A 24,743-nucleotide genomic window follows, 5' to 3' on the forward strand; every position below is an offset into this window, starting at 1 on the left:
CCCTCACATATGGCTGGCTCAGTCCTGGAGGTGCCATAACGGTGTCTGATAGCCCTGGGAGTGACACAGTGCTCTCCAGCAACGGTCAGCGGACATGCAGAGCCTGGGCCCGGCCCTGTGCGGCCCCAGCCAGAGGCCTGTCTGCGTGCCACGCAGTTTCCCATGCACGCTGGGCCACTGCACCTGTGAGCAGAGGGTGCAAGCTCGGCGGAGACACTGCAGGGCATGGGCAGCCGTCCTCTCTCACCTCAGGCTCTTCTGTTCTGTCCACAGAGCCCGACCCCGGGATGGCCTCGAGGGAGATGGACATCGCCGTCATTGCAGGTACGCTGTCCGGGGGCCCCTCAAACAGCCAGGAGGGTCAGACGAAACACTAAGGGCAGGACCTGCCATGGCCCTGCTTTCCTTCCCTCAAAGGTGGTTTGAAGGTGGACCGGGGGACTCTGGCTCTGTAAGAAAATGTCCAACACAGCATCCTGGTGGGTGAGGTGCCAAGGCATCTGCATCAGGGCCTGTCAGGACCCTAGATGCACAGGGAAGCGGGGCTGGTGGGAGAGCCGCTCTGGTGAGGGAGGGGTGGGGTTGGGGGCTGACCAGGGTTCCCTGACTTCTCTCCCGGCTCCCTCAACCCACACTGCTTCTTGTCGTAGGTCTCACGCCCCTGTCTCTCCATCCTAACCCTGCCCTAGGCTTGCTCTGAAGCCCATACTGGCCCCCACTGTTCACAGCTGTGACCCAAACTGTGTTTCAGGACAGACTAAGTCTGTGAGCTATAGCTTGCGGTGTCCTTCTGACCTTCACACTTCTCCCTAGCTCATTCCTAGCTCAGGGAACTTCACGTTTCGACATAAATAAATAAAAGCAGGCAATCACCCTGATGTTCTCCTACTCACTGAACGGCCGGACCTTCTTTTTCTCAGACAATGCCATTAACATCATGCAGAACAGAAGTGTCCCCTAAAGGCCGTGGGGAGCTGAGGAAATTGTCCCACAAAGCTGGGACTTGGGAACCGTTGTAACCTCTACATATTCTCCAAAGGCCCCTCCCCCAGTAAACCCACCTTCTAAGTCAAGGCAGAGGGTTTGTTCTGGGGTTTCAAAGCAAACACCTGCACTTGAACCTCCCCACGTGGGAGCACCACCCGTTAGTCCTACCCAAACTCTTTGGTCCTGCCCTCTCACCCCATCACTCCAAAGCCTGAGTGACCTCTTCCTTCTGACCAGCCCTCTAGCCACACCTCCCAGGCCCTCCTGCAGACCCCACCTCCCGGAGTACAGGGGAGCTGTGGGCTAAGGGGCACACACACCACAGTTCTCCAGGGGCAGCCCTCGCCCCCGCCCGCTCCTGGCACTTTCCCGGTTTTCGCACTTCAATCCCATGCCCGGGAAACCCCTCAGCTGGGATTGTCCTGCTTCTAAAACTCAGTTATCAGATTTACAAAGTACAGCAGAAATGCTAAGGGATGGAGTGATTTGCTCTGCAGGGCCAGGAGAGTAAGGCAAAGGCGTCTTCTTAGAGGAGGTGGGAGAGGCTGGATTCTGAAGGCAGCATCCAAGTTTACCAGGAAGGCAAGGGGAGGGGAAAATATTTTCAGCAGAGAGAACATGTGCAAAGACATGGAAAATTGGTCAAATAAAAAGTGTTTGGAGAATCGTAAATCGGCCAGAGGGACTCCAGTAAGAACAGTTTGAAAATGATTGCAAGTTCTAAATACTAAAGTGTTACAAAGGTTTAGAGAGGGCCATTCATTTGAAGATTGAAGGAGACCTTCGATTAAACATGAATGCTTCTTGGGAGGGAAAGATATCAAATTGTTAACTGCGGTGATTTCTGAGCCGAAGGATTAAGGACATGTTAACGTCCATTTGTGTTTCTCTGAATTTGCCAGGTTTTAAAAAATGATTGTGTCTTTATAAAATAATTTTTCCACCTTTTTAATAGCTATATATAAAATACCTAATTCTTTGAATTAAACTTATCTCTAAAAAAAAAAAAAAAAAATCCCTGAAAGTTCCAAGTCCCGTGAACCTATCGGTTTTAGGCAAACCCGCGAGCTGCGTTCCGTGGATGGCGCACTGAGGTCTGCCTCCCTCAGCGGACGGGGAGCGCCTCGGAGCAGGGTCAGTGCTGGGATAAGATTCCAGCCTCAGTCTGAGGATGCTTCCCGGAGGGAGAGGGGAGGTCAGGGGTAGCTTAGATGGGCACAGGGGAGGGGCACGTGCCCTGGGCAGGGCAAGAGAGAGGCAGGAAGGAGCCAGCCTGTCTGGGCTTGGTGTCCGGCCGGCAGCGTGTCGGTCCCAGCACAACCCTGTGGGTCCCGCCCGCGTCCTCCCCCATCCCAGCCCGCCTTCTCCCCCCCGACACAGAGCCCTGTGCTTCCGCTCCTGCAGGCGTGATCGCGGCCGTGGCCTTCGTGCTGGTCTGCCTCCTCTTTCTCATGCTGCACTACATGTATCGGCACAAGGGCACGTACCACACCAACGAGGCCAAGGGCACGGAGTTTGCCGAGAGCGCCGACGCGGCCCTGCAGGACGACCCGTCCCTCCAGGACAACGGTGACAGCAGCAGAAAGGAGTACTTCATCTGAAGGACTTTACCAGGACTCACCTCCCGCCAACGCCTCCCCGTCCAGGAGAGAAAGCCCACCCCCCCACCTGCAGCACCAGGCAGCCCGCGAGCGCCCCCCGCACCCCAAGACACGCACCTCGCCTGGGACACTGGGTGCCGCCCAGTGGGGGAGGGAGCGAAGGAGGAACCCAGCTGCAGAGGCCTCTCCCAGGGACCCAGGCAGGCTCTGCCAGAGGGAAGAGAGGGAGGAGGTCGGCTACCCCTGGGCCGCGCACGTTGCCACCTGCGTGTGGGGCATGGAAGTCCTCGCTGGGTGTGAATGGGGCTGTGGGCCTAGGAGTGGGGAGCAAGGAGTGAGTCATCATCACGCCGACTGCGGATAAAGACATCAAACGTCAGCCCTTGACATCTGAGGGGAACAGCAGGTGCCGGAGCTCAAAGGCACCTTTGTCTCCCATGGATGCAGCTCTCAATGATTGGAAATAAATCTGAAACGTAATGGAGCATTCAGAGTCAAATGACGTGACTGTGATTGTTTAGGGAAAGATAAAGGCTGCCCAGGGCTTACCTGTTATCCATGCAGTTTTGTGTTCTCTGATTGACTCCGCCCGCTGATACTGGGACGGCCACTTCAGGCTCCACGGGGCGGTTGTCAGAGAACACAGTCTGTACAGATGGCTCCTGGCCCCCACCAGGGAGGGAGAGAGGGAGGGCCCAGTGACCAGCATGCGTCTTCCCCACCTGGGCACAGCTTCAGGAAACAGATGCACGAGTGCAGTGTCCCTCTAGAAATAGGCTGCCCCAGCCCCCAGGGCACTGGCTGAAGCATTGGTTCCTGAATGCCCGGCGTTAGAAAGAATAGACCTGCTAAAAATACGAGCGAGCCCCATCGGAAAAGGGTTCCCAAGCCCAATTCTAACGTGCAGAGGAGGCTTCCCTACAGCAACAAGCAGTTCAACTCAATGCTGACACTGCCCTGGAGACAGAATCAGATTCCACAGGTAGAGGGCTCAGTCCGACAGGATCACCCTCACCACAGATGTCAGTGACAGACCCACCAGCTACAAACTGAGGTTCCAACGACCCCCTCCAGAGGTTCGATTGATTTGCTAGAAGGGCTTGCAGAACTCAGAAAAACCAGTTTGCTCACAGATTACCGATTTATTATCAAAAGTCATTGAACCCCAAACTGCAAACTATTACATATACAATGCGTCAACAACAAGGTCCTACTGTATAGCCCAGGGAACTATATTCAGTATCCTGCAATAAACCATAACATAAAAGCATACGAAAAAGCATGTGTGTGTAACTGAGGAAAAGAATATATGTGTGTAACTGAGTCACTTTGCTGTACAATAGAAATTAACACAACATTTTAAATCAACTATACTTCAATTAAAAATATATATATATGTAAGGTTATTAAAGGTTAGGAATCTACGACCATGTAAAGCAATAGTGTAGGGTGAGGTCCTGAACAGGGCCCCAGCACAGTGGCACAGAAGCATTCTGGCTCCCCCAACAAGAAGCTCTCTGAAAAAGGGCCAAAAGGCTGTCCTTTTGGGTTTTTATGGAGGCTTCATTACATAATCATAATTAACTAAATCACTGGTCAATGATGATTGACCATCAACCTCCAGCCCTACTCCTGCCTGGAAGTCAAGGGGGCGAGACTGAAAGTTACAAACCTCTAGTCAGGTGGTTGGTTCCCCTGACAACCAGCCCCCAACCTTAGGGGCTTCCAAAAATCACCTCATTCAAATAACAAAAGACACCTTTATCACTCTCAGCACTTAGGAAATTCCAAGGGTTTTGGAAGCTATGAGCCAGGAACAGTGTACAGAGACCAAATAAATATATATGAGAAATATATTTTGGTCATCTGAATGACGAAATATGTATTTCTTATGAATCACAGCGTCACCCCATCCTTCCCATGCTAACATTAGTGATAATGGCTCCCAGAGGCTGGAGTGCAGACTGCAGGGCCCTGCTCCCTGGGCTTGGGCCCTGGCTCCCCCTATCCTGGTCCTGGAATCTTGGGCAACTCGCTTGACCTCCCTGGCCAACTCCCAGGGTTGATGGCAGGAACAAATGTGTCGTGTGCTCTGCACTAATTGTCTTCGGATGTCAATAACTGGTGTTGGATGTATAGTGGGTATGTTATCAGTCAATGAAATGTCGTCAGTGCGTCATATTTAAACACTTCCTCAGGAGCAACCGTGAGTTAAAGTGAACTTACTAACCATCCTCTTGCATGAGAGTCTTTCTAAGACTCCCAGCAGCTCAGCGATCCCTCACCTGGAGACCAGCAGTTCCAAGATTAAAGACTGCAGCCCAGGTGACCAGGAACTTCTCAGGGCTCAGGTTTCTTGAGGCGGAGCCATCTATACAAGGAGTCAGGAAAAAGGTCTCCTATGACTCTCCTTAGAGAACTAATGGGATCCAAGCTCAGGCAGGGATGGCTGCCAACTAAGGGAGCCGGAAGTCGCAGGGAGAGAAGCAGAGGGAAGGAAAGAAGCAGAGATGGAAGAGACGTGTTCAGAAGCTGAGGCCTTTCCCTGGGGTGGGGGTGAGAGGACCAAGCTCGCTGGCCCTCCGCTTTCTCATCTATAACATAAAAGGTTTGGCTGTATCCGTGTCCCAAAATGCTATAGAACACCAGTTTGGCAAAGTGACGATAAACAGCCCAAACCAAAAGGGTGTTCCCTGTGCAAATAAGTTTGGAAAACGGCCTATTAAGGGAAGTTAAATGCCAAGTCTCCTCAGCATCTCCGGTATCCCAGTGTGTGTATGGCAGGGCAGGGAGCGTCAGACAGCGCTACCGAAATGTATTTGGCCAAGACTCCATTTCTTCCCAGAATACCTGTTGCAAGCCGTGGGCCGAGAGTCCCCCACATTTAGGAAACACTAAATGACTTCTAACATTCCTTTCTGTTGTGACGTCACTTTAGGTTTTTGAGAATACGTGGGCACGTGGCCTCGTCTGCAAGGAGTTTGAACACAGATCACTGTCCAGTGGGCACAGAGGGAGCACCCAGAGCCCACACACAGAAGTGGTGCTGGAAACCCGGCCTCTGTACACTGGTGCCATGTCAAATCTCAGAGACAGAGTTCTGGGTGAGGTAGAAAAGAATAGCTGTATTGCTTTGCCAGGCAGACGGGGACACAGAGGGCTCCTGCCCTCAAAAATTGTGTGCCCCAACCTGGGGGGGGGGGCAGGATTTGGTGAGGAGTTTTCCAGCAATGGTTCAAGGCCAGGGTTGCTGATCAGGATCAGGGTGTGTGCAGGGCCTGCATTCCTTTAATCTGGCCTCAGGTGGTCTCCTAATGAGCTTCTGTGGTTCTCAAGGATATCAAACTGTGACCTTCTCTCTGGAATGAAGAATGCTTCATCAAGTTGTTAGCATCTTCCATCTGTTGGGGGTTTTAGTTCTGCAGAACAGCTCAAAGATATTGTTGTGTGTATCCCATGAGGCAGAACCAGGACCCTGCCCCAAGGCTGCACTGTTGTTTCTTGCCCGCTCCTCCCTTGTCTCTGCATCCCCTCCCTTCCCTGATTAGCAGCTGTTTGAAACTGCCCTTTGGAACTCAGGGAAGGTCATGGAGGCTGGAGTCTATTCCCTACCAACAAGAAATGGGGGATACAGAAAGGCTTCCATGCCCAGGAGCCCCACAGGGTCCTGCTCAGTTTCAGAAGTGCCTTCCTTTAAAAAGGCTCCAGGGAGAGGATGAGCCCCTGGGCCTCCCTGAGGGCTGGTACCTGTGTGGGAAGAGGAATACTGGTCACCCCTCCCTCCCTCCCTCCCTCCACAGCCCCAGGTCCGACTGTACTGACTGCAGTCTGAGAACTGGCCCACAGAAGCTGGGCTCCCTGGCACCTCACTTCTTCCCTCCCCTCCCCTCAGCCTCATCCCCCTGGCCTACCCAGTGTCCTGGAAAACTTCATGGAAGCACAGCCTGCTCCCCAGCCCACCGGGTCCCAGGCCCAGCCAGAATAAGATGCAGTGGTGATGGAACTGCACAGCTCAGATTGGGACTTACACCCACTGTCTTTTAATTGAAATCACACACCTGGTCTCAGGACTTAATGAAGCTCAGGTTCTTTATGTCTCATCACAGAAAGAATTCAGTGAGAGACAAAATGATAAGTAAGAAGTAGATTTATTTAGAGAGATATACATTCCGCATACAGAATGTGATTCATCTCAAAAGGCGAGAACAGCCTTGGAAGAAACACACTCCACAGACAGAGTGCAGTCTGTCTCAGAAGGCAAGAGGCCCCAAAATATGGGGGGGGGGGTTAGTTTTTACGGGCTGGGTAATTTCATAGGCTAATGAGTGGGAGGAGTATTCCAACTATTTTGGAGAAGGGGCGGAGATTTTCAGGAACTGGGCCACCACCCACTTTTTGGCCTTTTATGGTCGGCATCAGAACTGTCATGGCTCCTGTGGGTGTGTCATTTAGATGCTGATGTATTACAATGAGCGTAAAATGAGTCTCAAGGTCCACTGGAAGTCAAATCTTCTGCCATCTTGGACCTAATTGGTTCTAACCAGTTTAGGTCGTGTCCTCAAGGGCTATGTCATTCTTTTAGAGGTTGTGCCCTGCCCCCTTCCCTCCTGTTTCAGTGACATGGAAGCTGCAAGGCCGGGTTGGCCAAGGAAGCTCAGTGCAGACGCCACCCAGGAGGGAGAGGTCACAGGCTGACTGCATAGGTGAGGCTGCCGTACCAAGGAGCAGAGCAGCTTAGTGAGTGCATGGACACGGACACGTGCACGCAGCAACCAGTACACACGGATGTGCAGATAAATAATGTTCCCACTGGGCAGGGAGAATGCTTGCTTTATCTCTGATCCATCCCCCAACAAGGCACTGGAGCTTCCATGCAGCGGGCCTGCAACAGATGGTAATCAGGACAAATAAGAACAAGTATGCACACCCCGAGTCTCCAAGGGCTGTTCAGGAAGAAGGAGGGAAGTGGAGGGGGAAGGAAGAGAGGGGGGATAGAAGGGGGGAGGGCTGGAAGAAGAGGGGACACTCTTATGTGAACCCCAGCTTCTTTGCACATGGTCCTCCGTCATCCTCACCATAACCTCACAGGAGGGCCGCCTCATCCTCCCTTTAGACCTGTAGAAGCGGAGTCTCAGAAAGCTGGAAGGACTTGCTGGAGGTCACACAGCTTCTAAAGGCCAAGGGAGCATCTGAACGCAGGCCTGTCTGGCCAGTAGACTGGGGAAGGGAGCCTCCTGCCCTCCACAGGCTGAGGTGAATCAGCGGGAGCTCTTCCTGGGAGCAGAGCAGGTGGCAGCAGGACTCAGGGATGCCACGGGGCCAGGGCACCCAGGCCGGCTCTCTGCCGTCCAGCAGGCCCAACCAGCCACGGCCTGGGCTCCCGTGCCAGCATCCCCATTCCCACTGAGGACTGGCCAAGGACAGAGGCAGCTCAGAGCCATGGGAGCTGGCCCTGGGCAGGACGATTAGCAAGACAGAGACAGTAAGTGTTTTCAGGTCCATCATACCTCACCCACACCTCAAGCATCCCCGAAGTTTGCCACCCAGGTCACTCTTATCAAGAGGAAAATGACCAACTAGATGACATCGTGTCATTCATACACGCCCTTATTGGGTGATCTGTGCTTTTAAAAAGTATTCAATTAAAAAATAAGCATATTTCATGATGACATTTCAGACCCAGAAACAGATGGATCATATATGTCTGTATGTGTCAGAGTGTATAGCTGCAACCCACAAACAGGTACCTATCTAAGTGTGAGGGTGACACAGCTGAATATAACAGGCCCTGGCTCTAAGGGTGCGTGGCTTTGTGGAGGAGATAAGCCCATAAGTGTACATGGAAAAGTGTTACTGATGCTGTAAGAGAAATGATATAGACAATGTGGACACCAAGTGGGGAGGGGCCAGTTCCACTTGGGGGATGGCATGGACTTAGGAAAGGCTTCAGAGGGAAAGCAAGGCTTGAGTCAGTTGCACTGTAGACCAGAGATGGACCGTGGCCTTTGTCCCATGGGCAAAAAGGAGCCACTGAAGGAACAGGTCAGTCTCCATCATAAGGATGTGGCAATGCACCGTGGAAATGTACAAGGGTTCTAAGGGCATATCAAGGTCTGGATGCGGCCCAGGGTCCGAGATGTCCGTCACCCTGAGCACACCCTTCACTCCAGCTACGCTGTTGTTTAGTCTGAATTTCACATGACTCAACCCATCCTGCTGGGTGGGAAATGGATCTCATCCTCTCACCAGAAGAAAGGGCAGTAGGTCAGGGCTTCGAGCCAATCGTTATGTAAATATTAGAGGAGAACTTTTTCTGCCATGGAAGGAACTCATGATGATTTTATCTTGTTTACGTTCCTTTGGAGGAGAGGCTGCTCAACTGTTTACCGTTCCTCTCTGAGTATTTTTTATCATCATGGCAACAGGGATGCTTTAAGGGACCAAGAGGATTTTAACTGGCCCAGGGCCACAATGAACCTACAGACGCTTTAATGTTTTCAGTGTAACAGCTCCACATGTTATGGAGAGAGAGTGGTTCTGGAATCAGAGAGAGTTGAACAAAAATCTCCCCTGTGACACAAACTAGCTCTGCGACCCAGGAAGAGTTACTTAACTTCTCTGTTTCAGTTCGAAAGAACAAAGTGAAGATAAAAATATTTTAATTTTATAGTGTTTTAAATATAAAATTCAATATGGCAATAAGCTTGTCGGGAACGGTGAAGGGGCTGAGATTTTACCTGCTTTCGAGTTAACAGGTCATTCTGGAACACTTCCAGGGGTGTGGACAGAAGGCACAGGAGTCCTTGTTCAGAGACTGAGGGCTTCATCACTCATGGCACAACCGGGACATGAATACCAGCATCTTTTCATCAGTTCTCTTTGTCCCCAAATCCCACATGGCAATGTGAATGGTCCCAGATGGCTGCATGTCCACATGAGTGGGTTAAGTTCTGGAAGCAAGTGCTGGCTAGGAGAAGTTGAGTCCATTATAATGGGAAGTAAGCATGCCCACCCTCCGCTCTGGAGGGAAGCACTGTCTCCATCCTCCAAGACCACTTGTTCCACAAACATCCTTGCAAAGATGGTCCAGAACAAAGGACAGCCTGTGCCTCACTGACACGATGTGAGGAATGAGAGAGACCCATGGAGAACTGTCTCTCAACATGGTAAGCACTGCCTAACCCCGTGCCTGGGACTGAGGGTGCTCCGTAAACACCTGTTGAATAAGTGTGCACATCCATGACCCCCTAGCAACGAGCTAAATAACCGCTGGACTGCTGCCTTCTCAGCAGCAAATCAGAAAGCAACTTCCGCTTCTTTTTCTTTCCCCCCCAAGCCGTGCTGCGTGGCTGGTGGGATCTTAGTTCCCCAACCAGGGATCAAACCCGGGCACAACAGTGAAAGCATGATGGAGTCCCAACCACCAGACCACCAGGGGATTCCCAGAAAGCATCTTCTGCTTCTTGAGACACATGAGGGAGTTTAAAGTAGAAGACGTTTCTGCCCCTCTTTGTTAGCGTATGAGGGAGATGGCTGAGGGTGTGATTGCTTTCGCTGCTTTGCTATCACAAATAGAGGCAGACACGGTGGGAAGTCTTAGTTCATGGGTGAATTCATGAATCCAGAGCCCTGGCAATGAACTTGGATGAAATTCGCCAGCTTCTATTTCTGAGGTCGTCCTGTGATGGAGAGGTCTCTCTTGCCAACATGCTAGATCTCCAAGGATGCTTAAGATATACAGACCTTCCCGTCTCTAACTTCGAGCCAAACAGTTCAGCCAACTCTCATTTTTCAGCTAGCTGGAATTCTTCTTTTTCTCTCAAAAGGACTTAGGGAAGAGTTCTGCATTCACCCTGTCAAGAGAATGCACCCTGTGGGCCCCTTCGATGCCTCAGAGGCAAATACACTGTGATCTAGGGAAGGACCATTTAGTCCACGGCCGTTGTTCATCAGATACTGTTTTCTAAGGGTGACAAGTGGAGATGTTAGGACAAAATGATGGTGAGCACCCAGACCCCACCATCCAGGGAGTGAAACACCTTCATTCATTCCACAAATGTTCTCTGAGTTTATACTACGCTGCAGGTACGATGCCAGAGATTTTTGAGGCTATCAGGATTCCACGGCTCTGGAGGACGCCCACCACCACAGGAAGCGTGTTGAATCGGCTCAAGTTGTGAAGGGCCCACAGTGGAAGGCTACACCCAAAGAAATAGACCCACAGACCTAGAAAACAAATTTGTGGTTACCAAAGGGGACAGGGGGGATGGGATAAATTAGGAGTTTGGGAGTAACACACACACACTACTATATATAAAATAGATAAACAACAAGGACCTACTGTATAGCACAGGGAACTATATTCAGTATCTTGTAATAACCTATAAGGGAAAAATATCTGAAAAAGAATACATATATATATATATATATGTATATAACTAAATCACTTCGCTATACACCTGAAACTAACAAAACATTGTAAATCAACTATACTTCAATTAGAAAATAAAAGGCCTGTGGGAGGTCAGAGAAGGATTCTTTTTTTTTTTGGCTCACCACGCAGCTTGCGTGATCTTACTTCCCCGAAAGGGATCGAACCCATGCCCCCTGCAGTGGAAGCTCAGAGTCCTAACCACTGGACCACCAGGGAAGTCCTTGAGAGAAGGATTCTTGAAGGAGGACTTCTGAGCCTGCTTCTGAAGGAGTCAGCCAAATGCAGAGATGAAAGATACAGAGAAATAGAGGTGAGTTCCAGAAACTTCAAGTGAGCTGTTGTTTTTGGAGCCTGAGGCATGTGTGGAAGTGACCAGGGATGAGGCTGGACCCGGAGACTGCAAAGAACCAGGTAATGAGGGGCCTGGCTGCCGTACTATGGAGTCTGGTTATTGCCCCAAAGGTGGTGGAAAGCCCTCGGAGGTACTTACGGGAGGGAACAGGGTGTGGATATGGTCTGGTTTGCAGAACACTTTGGTGGCCAATGTTGAGGTGAATTAGAGGTGTACTGTGAGGAGAAAGATGGCCTAGAAATTGTCGAGGCTGGAATAAGGAGAAGCACGTTATAACAGATCCCTCAGGATGGAAGCAAAATCCTCTTTGGACACAACTATGAATCTACCTGTCTCTGCATTGCTTTGTAGGTTGCCACGTGTACAGAACACTATGGACCCCAGAACAAAAATTCAAAAGATATGCGTTGGGTTTATGGATGAAGACTCTTCATCCACCTTTGTCACTAAAATCTGCACAGAAAGAACCAAGGTCTTCAGCTTCCTAAAGACATGTTTGCAATTCCGCTGGGACAAAAGATACCTGGCTAGAACCCCAGAGAGGAAATAAAAACAAAGGATTCAGAAGGGCGACCTCTTAAAGCCTGTCTATACAGCATTGGAGATGCCCACAGAAGGCCTTCGACCCTAACTTTCAATCCCAAGGAAGTCAGAAATGCCATAATTCAAGTTTTATTCTTTAGGAAGAAACATTGCAAATCTCTCTGCCATACGTACCCTTTCTGGCATGGGGGAAACAGGGGAAAGCGAGGCTGTACACATCCCCTCTTCCCTGTGTGGGGGACTCAGGGCACCAGAGCCTGGAGGCAGGAGAGCAGCACAAGGTGATGAGGTATATTTGTGTGGTGGAGGGCACGGTGGAGACAAGAGGGCACAGAAGGGAGATGTCTCTCATTTCATTAATTTGCAAAGGCTCAGCTCTTACACCCTTCTCAGTTCAGAACACCATCCCGGCCACATAGGACTAGGATACAGAAAAGAGGCTATGCTTGAAGTCAGGCAAAATGACCGGACATGGTCCAGATAAGGTCACAGAAACCAATAGGGGTACTTATGTCCAACCTTCTAATTTCTCTGCTAGAAGAAAAAATGGGATCCTAGAGACACAAGAGGGGCAGACTCCACCTATGTTGTAAATACCAGCACCTGGGCGGCCCTGGGCACCTGGGTGGTACTGGGCATCTAGGCGGCACTGGGTACTTGTGAAAGTCCTCCCACACCTGTGTCCCTGGCAGGCATTGCCAGTTGAGGATGACACTCTCCCACTGAAGCCAGACTGGGCTTCCCCACCCTGCCCCGCTCCCTACATCCAGTCATGGTCTGACAGTGGAAGGGACCCGTTGGGTCTTTCAGTTGATTGTTACTAACTGAAGGAGAGGAGCTGGTTCCTGGGAGACGACATGGGGCAGATTCAGGAGGCTCCCCTTTTGGAGCCTTGATTTCCTCATTAGTTAAAAGGGGATGAAGAGTCCTACCATCCTTTCTTCATGAAACTGTTACAATGAGCCAGTGCCCTGGGACATGGAGATGCTCAGGATGAAGAGAAGGTCTTTTCACCCCTGTCAACAGCCTGTTGAAATGTGCCATCACAAAGTTATTTTTGGTTGCTTATACAGAGGGATTTTCCCCCTACAGACAAGTTTGATTAAAAAAAAAAAAAAACAAGCTGGAGAGTTTAAACAGCCAAGCTGAGTTGGAATTCTTGGTAGCTAACAGCAGCTACCCCCCAGGGAAGGAGAAGTAAGCTCTCTAACTTGTTTATTCTACCCCCTACTAATCACCTGCCATTAAAAAATGACTGTAAGAGGGAAAAAAAAATGGGCAGCTGCATTACTAATCAAATATATATATATATATATATATATAAAATATACACACACGTTTACATATATATGCATATATATCACATTTTATCGTATTAATTAAGACAGAGATTACCTAAAAGAAGCTTACCCAAAGCCACTAAGCATCCAATGGGCACACGCTGGTGAGTGCAGACCTGCCCATCACTTCTCTGGCAATGCCTTTGGCAGTGCACCAAGAATCTTGTAAACGTTCACATTCTTTGTCCCAGAAACTCTACCTCTAAAAGTCTGTTCTGAGAAAATGCCCTGAAATACAGGCCAAGATTTCAGTTTGAAAAGGCCCATAATAGCTCTATTTACAGTAAGGAAAAAAATAGAACAGTTTAAGTGTTTATCATTAGGGGAATGTTAAGATAATTATGAGGTAGACTTGCAATTAGATATTCTGCAGTGATGATATGGTGTTGCAGAGAATGTTTAATAAGTTGGGGAAATGTTCGTGATGTGACATTACGTGAAAAACATTAAAATACACAACATACCCAGTGCAAACACAAGCACACTAAAAAGGCACAGAAAAGATGGGAAAACTCACCTGCACATTAACGGTAATTGCTCGGGGTTAAGACCAATGAGAGAAGTTTCCAAAGGACTCAAGGAAGCTCTTCTGAGACACCTCTCCCTTTGGAATGTGGATCTTCCCTGTGACCTCTTGTCTCTTTGCCCTCAGGATGGACCCCTCCACTTGCTGTCTACCTGCTGTCAAAGGGGTCACATGCAGTACTTCAAGGCCCATATGGTCCCTGGGAGTCTGCACACCAGGCATCTCCCTCCATCCCGGAGCTCTGCAAGGACCTCGGCTTCTGAAGCAGAGCTTCTTCACAAACAGGAATAAGTAGGAATCACTGTTTTTGGATATTTCCCTCCTATCACATAAACTTTCTAAGTCTTCTACCAAAAATATATAATCAGAAAAAAAAGCAGCATAAGCTAAATGAACTTCATCCAAGAAGCGGCATTTTCATAGATGCAGAGTATTTTACAGCCCACCCCTCCCGCTGAGTCCTCCCTGTGTGAATCCCCCCAGTGAAGATTGTCTACCCAGGAGGGGTCTTTAGAACCAAGCAGAGAAACGGTACATGAGTATCACCCAAACTATAATCAAGACCAGGCGAAAGTGATCTAGTCCTCGGTGGGGAGGCCGAGAGAGATGGGATAAAGGCTTGTCTGATACAACACAATGCACTGAAGGTGAGTGACGACATACCTACATACTAGGTATTACCTATTCACTCACTGAATGCTCACAACGATCCTTTGAGGTAAGTGTTATTATTTTCTCTCCACTTTATGGATGAGGAAACTGAGACAGAGACACATGAGGAACCTCATCCAGATTGCATAGCATAAGGTGGCAGAGCCAGGATTGGAACCCAGGCTGCAGCCCATGCACTGCATGGTCTTTTAGAAACTGATGATCTGATATGGAAGAGCTCCAGTGAGTTTCTGGGAAGCTGAGGTTTGTGGGCTTGCAGGAGAATTGCTCTAAGAGTACCCAGAGACCTTCCGTGTCTAACATGAGGTGAGTGAGCTCATCTGCACCCCAAGGCAGCCACGTCAGCCTTCCTATCTGCTGAGCTGGCTTCCTATCTGCTGAGCTGGTATTTATTCTGACTGATGTAAGTGCCTTCCCAAGTAAACTCTCAGAGGCCAGGCAAGTACATTCTCAGATACCATAAGACATCTTTTCCTTTACAATTTCCCTGCTTTCCCAGGGGTGTTTGTATGGGAGGAGGCAAAGGAGGAGGGGAAGGCACTGCCTTCCAGAAACATCCTACCTAGATGCAGACACTCAGTTCTCAGGGTAGTGGGAAACCCTGAGGGATGGTGTTGCCCAGGAGGCAAGTCAGAGATCTTTGTTCATTGGCCTTGGCAAAGCAGGACCTGTGGGGCTCTGAGAGGGCAGAGTGCCACCTGCCACCATGGAAGGAGTAACAGAGCATGTGCAGAGAACCTCCTATGTGCCTGGCCCTGTGTGTGCACTGGGTCTACAGAGACGAAGGTCTGCTCTCAAGCAGATCACACAGACAGAGACATTGATAGAAAGGAACGCCAAAGCAACACATATTGCTAAATAGAGAGAGGGGACCACAGGATGTTTCCTTACGTGTCCAGCGGGATGAGGAGGAGAAAATAGAAGGAAAGGGAAAGAAATTGTGGTGTGGGCAGAAAGGAAGAGAGGGGTTGGTCAAGTAAAGCTTCTTGGAGGAAGAATTCTGCTTGTCAGTCTGAAAAGGTAAGTAGGAATTACTGAGTTACTGGTTAATTGAATTAAGAAAAAGAAATTTCAGATACAGACGGGTGAGTAGACATAAATGGGTCTGGCATGCCCAGGGTCCTGGAGAATGCAAGGAGAAACCTCACTAATAGCCTTGAATATCAAGCTATGAAGGGTGCTTTTCACTCTGCCACCAATGGGACTTGCTTGAGAATTCTGAGCAGGGACGGGCCTAATCTGATTTGGGGAGATGGACTAGATAGAATCATCCCCCTCCTCAGGCCAAAGTGATGGAAATCCCCACCACTTTATAAAGTCTCTAACTGAGAAGAATACACTATCTCTGGAAAAGGAGTTAACAGCATGCAAATACCTTCCCTGGGTATATCACCTTATCTCCCTGGGTAATTCCTTAACACTCACCTACTAATACTTTAGCTCCCACCAACACAAAAACGCCTATAGCACATGAGCCTGCATCCCTTTCTCAGATTAGGTGACAAGGAAAATCCTGGCCCCAAGCTCACAAAGCATAGGAAAGGTCATTTATTTTATTTTATTTTATTTTTTATTTATTTATTTATTTTAGATGTTGGGGGTAGGAGTTTATTAATTTATTTATTTATTTTTGGCTGTGTTGGGTCTTCGTTTCTGTGCAAGGGCTTTCTCCAGTTGCAGCAAGCAGGGGCCACTCTTCATCGCGGTGCACGGGCCTCTCACTATCGCGGCCTCTTGTTGCCGAGCACAGGTTCCAGACGCGCAGGCTCAGTGGTTGTGGCTCACGGGCCTAGTTGCTCTGCAGCATGTGGGATCCTCCCAGACCAGGGCTCGAACTCATGTCCCCTGCATTAGCAGGCAGATTCTCAACCACTGTGCCACCAGGGAAGCCCCTTATTTTATTTTTAATATCATTTTTATATGCTTTTAGATAGATAATTTTAGAAGTAATGCTCCAGTTGAGATGGTACAATTTCCCTCTTTAGATGCATAAACTATTCTAAACATATGGTAATAAGAGATAAAGCACAGAAGGGAGAAAGCAAGGAAAACATTTCTGTGGCGTCAGAAAAAAATCAGAGATTCAGAGAGGGACTGGCTTGTTTGCTAGGAAATAGCTCTGGCTGGGTAAGAGAAAGTAAAGGTATTCACCTGGGAAGGGAGACCCATAGTTCAGAAAGCAAGACCTTTGGAGAACACCGGCCCTCTGAGCACCATGAAGCACGAGCAAAATTAAGTTCACATTTTGACATATCCTAGCAAAGCCACAGAAAAATCAGAGAAAAGAGAGATTGCCTCCAAAGGGATAACAACTGGGCTAGTGGTTGACTTCTTAACAGCAGCAAAGGAAGTCAGAAGGCAATGAATTATCTACAATGTGCTGAGCAAAAATTATCCAGGAAGTGACAAATAGAAACAAAAAGATAGAAAGAGAAGTCAAGAGACAAAAGATAACTGGAGGATTGAGTAAGGAGAGCTAATGTACATTTCATCAGATTTCTAAAAGGGGAGAAGAGAAATGGAAAGAGGCAATAGGTAGGTGGGAATTTTCCAGAATCAGTAAAAGACACCGATCTTCAGAGTACAGGAATACCAAAGATTCCCAAGGAGGATAAATACAAAGAACCCACACCTAGGCACATTGTAGTCAAATTGCTAACAGCGAAGACAATCAGAAACAATGAGAGAGAAAACATAGATTAAATTTAAAAGTATGAAGAATTATTTTGACAAAAAAAAACCCTCCTCAACAAAAAAAAGAAGGAAACCATTTGAAAAAAGAAATAATATTTTAAATGAGAAAGAGAAAACTGTCAACCTGGAGTTACATAATTATCAAAACTATCTTTCAAGAATATAAAGAAAGAAAGACATTTTCAGACAAACAGGAAACTTTCACTAAAGGAAATTTTAAAATACATCAGGAAGAGGAAAGAATCCAAATGGGAAGTGTAAGATGCAAGATGAAATGATAAGCAAAAAATGTGGTAAATATATAAGTAAATCTAAACAAAAGCTAAATTTACAAAACAATAATAATAATCTCTTATGTGCTTAGAAGTAGAGTAAAACTGAAATAATGGACATCAACACTATATTTAGAAAGGAGAGTTAAAATTAAAATATACTTGGGTTTTGTATTGTTTAGGAAAATGACAATAATATTAATTAAATTTTGATTTTGGTAAGTTAAACACAAATAGTAGTAAAATAACAGAAAAAAATGTATAAATTCTACATTAGAGGCAAAAATGAAGTGAGAAAAATATTCAATCAATTCAAAAGAAAGCAAGAAAAATAAACATAGAGAAGATCAGACAGAAAGTACAAAGTAGGTTATTGCAACCAATTCAATTGTATCAGAAATATAGGGATTTCCCTGGTGGTCCAGTGGTTAGGACTGCTGAGGGCACAGATTCGATCCTTGGTCAGGGTACTAAGATCCCACAAGCCACATGGTCAAAAATTAAAAAAAAAAACACAACCCTATATCAGAACTACAATGAATGTAATTTATTACATTCTCCATTTAAAAGAACATATTATCAAAATAGAAAAGTAAATAGATGTTGTTTACAAGAAATAAGTCTAAAACATATTGACACAGAGAGGATAAAACAGTAAAAAATAAATCATGCAAATATTGATTCCCCCCAAAACCACTACAGCACTTATAAACTTGAATGCATATGAAAATACAGTTTTAAAATATATAAAGCAATAATAGAACTGCAAGGAGAAATAGACAAATCCAGAATTATTGGGTTGGCCAAAATGTTCATTCTTACAGAAAAAACCAAACGAACTTTTTGGCTAACCCAGTATTTTAGGAGATATTGACACACTGTTCTGGGAATAACAAGATTAAATAAGCAACAAAATTTTTCATAAAACAGAGATATAAAAGATTTGAAAAACACACCAATCTTGATATAACAGAGATTAGATAGAAGATGATAAATATAGATGATAGATAGATAGATAGATAAGAGATAGATAGACAGATAGATGGATAGTTATAGGTAACTAGGTAGGTAGGTGGAGGGAGATGATAGATAGTTGACAGGTAGATAATCAATTAATATTCATAGCATTCAACAGTTGAGAAATGCACATTTTCTTCAAGTGCACATGGTATATTTACAAAAATTGTCCACATATTAAGACAAAAAAAGAGAGAGAGAAAAGTCTCAACTGCTTTTAAATGATTGGTATCCTGGTATCTTACAAACTACATTCTCTGGCCACAATGTAATTAAGTTAGAAATCAATAACAAACATGTAAATTCAACAGCATACTTTTGAATAACACCTGTCAAATAAGAAATCATATGAATATTAGAAAACATTTAAAACTGAAAGATAATAAAAGGCTATATATCAAAATGTAATGAAATGTTAATTTGACATAGAGATAAAATAGTAAATATTAATATTAGGAACAAGAAAGTGTAATTTAATGAACCGAGCACCAGACTTGAAAGAACAATAAAATATACCCAAAGAGGGTGGAAAGAAGAGTATACAAAGGCAAAAGCAAAAATTAATGAAAAATAAGCACATACAATAGAGAGAAAAATAATGTCAAAAACTGGTTCTTTTGAAAAGGTCAATTTTAAAACTTCAGGCAAAAGTAATCAAGAAACACATGAGAAAAGGCATGAATAAGTAATTTAGGAGTAAAATAGAAAACATAACTTTAAATGCTGCAGATATTAAAAAGGCAATACAAGGACATTATGAGCAACATTATACCAATAAAGTTAAAAATTTATATGAAATGTGCAAAATCTTAAAAATGTAACTTACCAATACCAAGGAAAAAGGGAAAACAGAAAATCTGAGTGGTCTTATAACCATTATAGAAACTGAACCAACAGTTAAAACCTTCCCACAGAGAGACCACCAGAGCTATACCAAGTATCCAAGAGATACACAATCCTAAATTTATTGACTCTTCCAGAGAAAAGGCAGTAGACTCATTTTATGAGGCTGGTGTAAACCGGATACCAGAATCCAACCACAGAAGTATATGAAAGTTAAATTACAGACAATCTTTTTTTCGTGAATGTAGATGTAAGAAATTCTTAAAGGGCTTCCCTCGTGGCGCAGTGGTTGAGAATCCGCCTGCTAATGCAGGGGACACGGGTTCGAGCCCTGGTCCGGGAGGATCCCACATGCCGTGGAGCAGCTAGGCCCATGAGCCACAACTACTGAGCCTGCGCGTCTGGAGCCTGTGCTCCGCAACAAGAGAGGCCGCGAAAGTGAGAGGCCCACACACCGCGATGAAGAGTGGCCCCCGCTTACGGCAACTAGAGAAAGCCCTCACACAGAAACGAAGACCCAATACAGCCAAAGATAAAAATAAAATAAAAATAAATAAATAAGAAGACCCTAAGATCACTATTAAAGAAAAAAAAAGAAATTCCTAAACACATATTAGCAAACTAAATTCAGCAAAACATATGAAAGCTTATCTATCTTGACCACATTGAGTTTATTCTAGGAGTGTGAGGTTCATTTAACACTTTAAAAAATCAACAGATGAAAGCCATCCATTAACAGATCAAAGGAAAAAAAGTCATAGGCTTATCTATAAGGTGCAGAAAAAGCATTTCATAAAATTTAGCATGTATTCATTATAAAAACTCTTAGCAAGGTAGAAATAGAAGGAAATTTACTCAACCTGATAATGCGAACTTATAACAGTGTTTCCTTAAGATTAGGAATAGAGAAAGGCTCACTATCATCACCTACACTGAACATCGTACTGGAGGTACCAGAGGGCAGAGAAAGGCAAGGGGGGAAATGTCAGCATTGGACAAGAAGAACCAAAACAGTCATTACTTGCAGACAACATGACTGATAATACAGAAAACCCCAAGAATTTATAGATGAATCATTGCATTAATAAGAGAGTTTAGCAAGATTACTGAATTAAAGGTCAGTTTCTAAAATTGCATTTCTTTATACTAACAACAAATGTTTAAAAAGTTTACTTTTATAAGTATCATTGAAAATTGTCCTGAGAATGTGAAGTCCATAGGAAAAAATCTAAGAGAGGAAGTAGATGACCTCTATGGACAAAATTAGAAACTTAATTAAAAGACATTAAAAAACCTCAGTGATGTGTGTCTTTGACGCACTCCAATCAAAACACAGAAGCGGTTGAGATGTGTGTTTTGTTGTTGTTGTTGTTGTGTTCTGTTGGATTTGTGGTTGTGTAACTTGATCTGTTTCTAATATATGTTTCTATCAGTAATATTTGCATAGAAGTGGAAAGAGTAAGAATAACCAAGATAGTCCTGAAGAAGCAAAATTAGGCGAGAAGACTTAACTGATCATAGGATATTAAGAATTATTCTTTATCTCCAGTAATTAGGCCATGAGGTATTGGTACAGGGGGAGGTGAAAAGACAAATGGAAAGGAGAGGGAACCAAGTAACAGACCCACACATACAAGAAACCTAATTTATGACAGAACTAACATTGCTCTTGTTTGAGAAAAGCTGGACTTTTGAGGAAATAAAAAATGCATTTTCCATACATCTTGATCTTTATCGGGACTTCCTAATCTTGGCCATTGGTGCTGGGGTCTCTGAGCCCATCGGAGGGCTCCTGCTATCTGGGACCTAAGGAGGTGCCGCTCTCCATGGTGCTGTAGAATCTGAAGGCAAGACTAGGGTGGTTCTGAAGGGGGTGGAAACTGCAAACTGGCTGCGGCTGCTGTCACAGGAGGGAACTGTCGCCACGCTGGCAAAGAAGCATTGCCAAGTGATGGTCCCAGGAACCGGGAGACCACAGGAGATAAGGAGGCAGCCCCTTTTCCCCCTCCAGCCACGCAGTTGCACTGCAGTGCCCAAGATGGACAGATCCTAACAAGGAGTAGCTGGCTAAGCAGAAATGCGGTTTGCAGAGTCCCAACCTCAGCCTCACAAGGTTACCCCTCCCCAGGGTGACCTGAACCTGCATGGAATTCTTCCCCCCAGAAACTGGGGAGCTCGGCTCCCAGCACTCACCACCTCCCTCAGCCTTTGCCTTTTCCAAGCACGTGGAAGGCCCTGGGACACCAACCTGCTGGGGGCACATTACCAGGACCCAGAGGTTTGGGTGAGGAGCTGCAGTCTTGATGTGTGACCAAGAAACAGCGTCTCTTCCCATTCAATGTTGAGACTGACCCCAGGAAACTGGGATTGAATGAAAGCCTGAGCTTTGCTCCAGCAAAGGTAGACAAGACCTCACCAGAGACTGGTCAATCAAAGCACTCATCACTGTCAGATACGGTTCCTCCAAGTCCTGTATTCTTGGAAGCTGCTGATGTCATCTCCACAAAGGGATCATTAGCACAACAGCCAATAATACCACGTTTGCTCCAAATCAGCACTGAGTTAGCAAAGCAAGCAAAAGACGTCAGTTTTGATGGTCAGTGCTGCCAGTTGTAGGACCCAAACCCCAGGTCTCTGGCATTAATCCCCCAGTGGGGGGAGAGCAAGAGAGCTAGAGAGGGTGAGGGTGTCCTATAAGGGTGCTCATCCTATTATGAGGGCCTCACTCTTATGTCCTTGAAGGAGTGTTCAGAACATGCCACCCCAAAAGATGCCCCTTTGGCATATTGAATATTTTGAGCTGAAGATATTTGAAAAATAGCAAATGCAGAGAGAGGCTTTCTCTGAATTCCCTTAATCTGTCTAAAGACCAAGCCTCCTCCAAAAGGAATGCAATTGTCACAGATCTCCTCCTTGGGTGTTTATCAACCAGGGAGAATTGACTCCTTATAGGGGAATTGACCGGAAGTTACACCACATCGAGACAGACGGTCACAAACCATCACACCTCCCATCAATGCTTTTAGGGCCCCATTCTTCTTTCCTGAAAATCACTTACTCTCCTCCAAGTGGCTTCCACCCCTCCTCCCCTTCCCCTATTAAAATACTATATAAGCTCTCAAATCTCACCATTCTTTTGAGTATTCACTTTTTTTCATGTGATGTTCTAGGCACATGATATTAAAAATTAATAAATGTGCATACCTTTTCTGACTGTTGTAAGTTTATTTTGTAGACCCAGCTATCAAACCCAGGAGAAGAGAGGCAAAATCCTTCTTCCCCTATAGCTTCATCTAACCCTAATTACCTCCCAATAGCCCCCTTTCCAAATACCACCGCACAGGGTGTTATGGCTTCAACATATGAATTTTGGAAGGACGCAGCACTCAGATCATGACAGGCAGAGTCCCTCTGTTTCTTGCCATCAAGGATTTTCCAGGCCCTCCCAGCCCAGCACCCAACCCCTTCTTCAAGGATAGGTCCCGCCCACCTCCTCTATGATTCACATGGGACCCTCCACCAAGTTCATAGAATCTGTTTTATAAGTGAAATTCTGTGGAGGACCGGGGTAAGCTGACCCACAAATATAGGTGGCACAGGCTCTGTCCTTGTGGATAGCACATGGAAAAGTGATGAGAGGCACTTGGCAATCCTTCCCCTCTCACCCTCCAGAACAGAGTTCCACATTCAACTGTGGACCTCTCGATTCAGCCCTGCACAGGGTTTCTTAAAACTTCGAATTACTTGCCCATATTTAAAACTCAGGAGACATACCAGAAAATACCTGGATTTTTGGATTCCCTTGGAAAATTAGAACAGCCAGAAACTCTGGCCGTTTGTCTCTCCTGACTTGCCAGAAGCAAGCAACGGCTGCCCGCGTTAGGTGGTTCATTCTCCTGTCTGACCCCAGCTTTCCCTCTCCCCATCACTTCCCTCCCTGACGCCCTTGTCACCTGCCATTTATCACTGCCTCACCACTGCTTCTTGTGGAAGATAAAGAGCTAGACCAGGAGGTCCGTGCATTTCAAGAAGTTTGGGAGAGAGCGTGCCACTTTGTGGAAGGAAAGATTGATCCTACATGATTAACAAGCAAAAAAGTCTGCGCCAAAAGAATATAGGTGAAGATGTCATTGTGAAGTGAATAGTTGTCAGCTCTTAGATTCTACCCAGGTCACTAAGTGTGATGCTGGCTTGGCCCTGCTGAGTGTTTGGTCCTGCAAGAGCTGTTCTAGGATGTCCATTATCCTGGCCACCAATAATTCAAACTCAAGGTCAGCAGTTAGTACCCAAAGCAGGGAATTCTGTATTTTGTACAGAAGGTGGACTCTGGGATCTATATTTTACATACGGAGAATTAAAACACAAGGATTTTTTTTATGACAGGTAAGTATCCTGCTTTGTGTGCCTTGGAGGTGTGTGGCCAGGAATGTCTAATTCCCTGTTCTGAGAACACAGGAAAAAAGTCTCTAAGAGGTAGAACCATAATATCTCAGGAAACAGTTAGTAAATATCCCAGAGGTATGTTTTCACTAGTAGGATCTGGTAGGACATGAATACAGATTCGTACGTCTTATTTATCGAGCAGTGTTGGCCTGCCCACCTCAATATGACTTCTCACCATTTCTAAACGAATGGAATGTACTAATTTGCTTTTCACCTACTATCCTGTGCTTTCCCAGTCCCACTCAACTACTTCATAAAAGTCACTACCACCCCCCAAACCATCATGAACTGCCAGAAGAAGGCAGAGGAGGAAGAGAGGTAAAGGTTTCTAAAAGGCAAAGAAGTGTAATAACAGCGGGTCTCGGTGTTTCCATGTACAAAGTGTGTGCTCAGTAAGATAGCATGTGCTGAGGACATATTACTTATTTAACCCTTGCAACGTCTTATGTCACTCTTTAGTAAATGAGAAGGCACAAGCCCAGGGTGGCCATCAGTGCCTCTCTATTCCTCAAGAAAGCTAAGCTCTGAGCCACTTCAGGGCCTTTGCACCTGTTAACACTTCTTTTGGGAACACTCTTCCCACAATCTACAAATGACTGGTTCCTTCCCACTCAAAGGTCACCTCCTCGCAGTCTGCCCTGCTCATTGTTCCTGCCTCCCCCTGCCCACCTCCCTCAGATCACTCCTTTACAGGTGTCCAGTGAGTGTCCATTGGTTGAATAACCCTTGACTTTCAATCTCCTGTGGTTCTTGGGATCTTAATGTAACTTTCTGCTCAGGAAGCTCTCTGAACTCAAAAAACTAACCTGGACATCAAGTTCACACTGATGAGTACAGAATTCAAGGTACTGTGCTGTCTAGGGCCAGTAGGAATTACCAGTGTTATCATCCAGCCCCATCTACCTCATGATCCCACACACTCCCACTGTACAAATGCAGTTGGCTTTACAAACACCTCCAGGGAAATGCAGAAAGAGAAGTGAAGCCTAGAAAGGTATGTGGTATGGGAAAGGCCCTCC

At 46.2% G+C, this 24,743-nt stretch overlaps 1 protein-coding gene and 1 long non-coding RNA gene across 4 annotated transcripts in view; one reads left to right on the forward strand and one right to left on the reverse strand.

Moving 5' to 3' along the window:
* The window catches only part of GYPC (glycophorin C (Gerbich blood group)), a 43,758-nt gene extending 40,686 nt beyond the window's left edge, over nt 1-3,072 (forward strand). The window contains exons 2-3 of one of the 2 annotated variants that reach the window (XM_073807814.1): nt 274-324; nt 2,368-3,072. In XM_073807814.1, coding sequence (XP_073663915.1) covers nt 274-324; nt 2,368-2,588 — 272 coding nt within the window. In that variant the 3' untranslated portion in view covers nt 2,589-3,072. The remainder of the gene's footprint in view (nt 1-273; nt 325-2,367) is intronic. The other variant, XM_019931874.3, reaches the window with a different exon arrangement.
* Nucleotides 3,073-16,002: 12,930 nt separating this feature from the next.
* Nucleotides 16,003-24,743, reverse strand: part of LOC109549412 (uncharacterized) — a 30,865-nt gene continuing 22,124 nt past the window's right edge. For both annotated transcript variants that reach the window (XR_012333162.1, XR_012333163.1), the window contains exon 3: nt 16,003-16,300. This is a non-coding gene — a long non-coding RNA (uncharacterized lncRNA). The remainder of the gene's footprint in view (nt 16,301-24,743) is intronic.

Source organism: Tursiops truncatus, chromosome 7 (genome assembly GCF_011762595.2).
Source record: "Tursiops truncatus isolate mTurTru1 chromosome 7, mTurTru1.mat.Y, whole genome shotgun sequence".
In the NCBI taxonomy this organism is placed as follows: Eukaryota; Metazoa; Chordata; class Mammalia; order Artiodactyla; family Delphinidae; genus Tursiops; species Tursiops truncatus.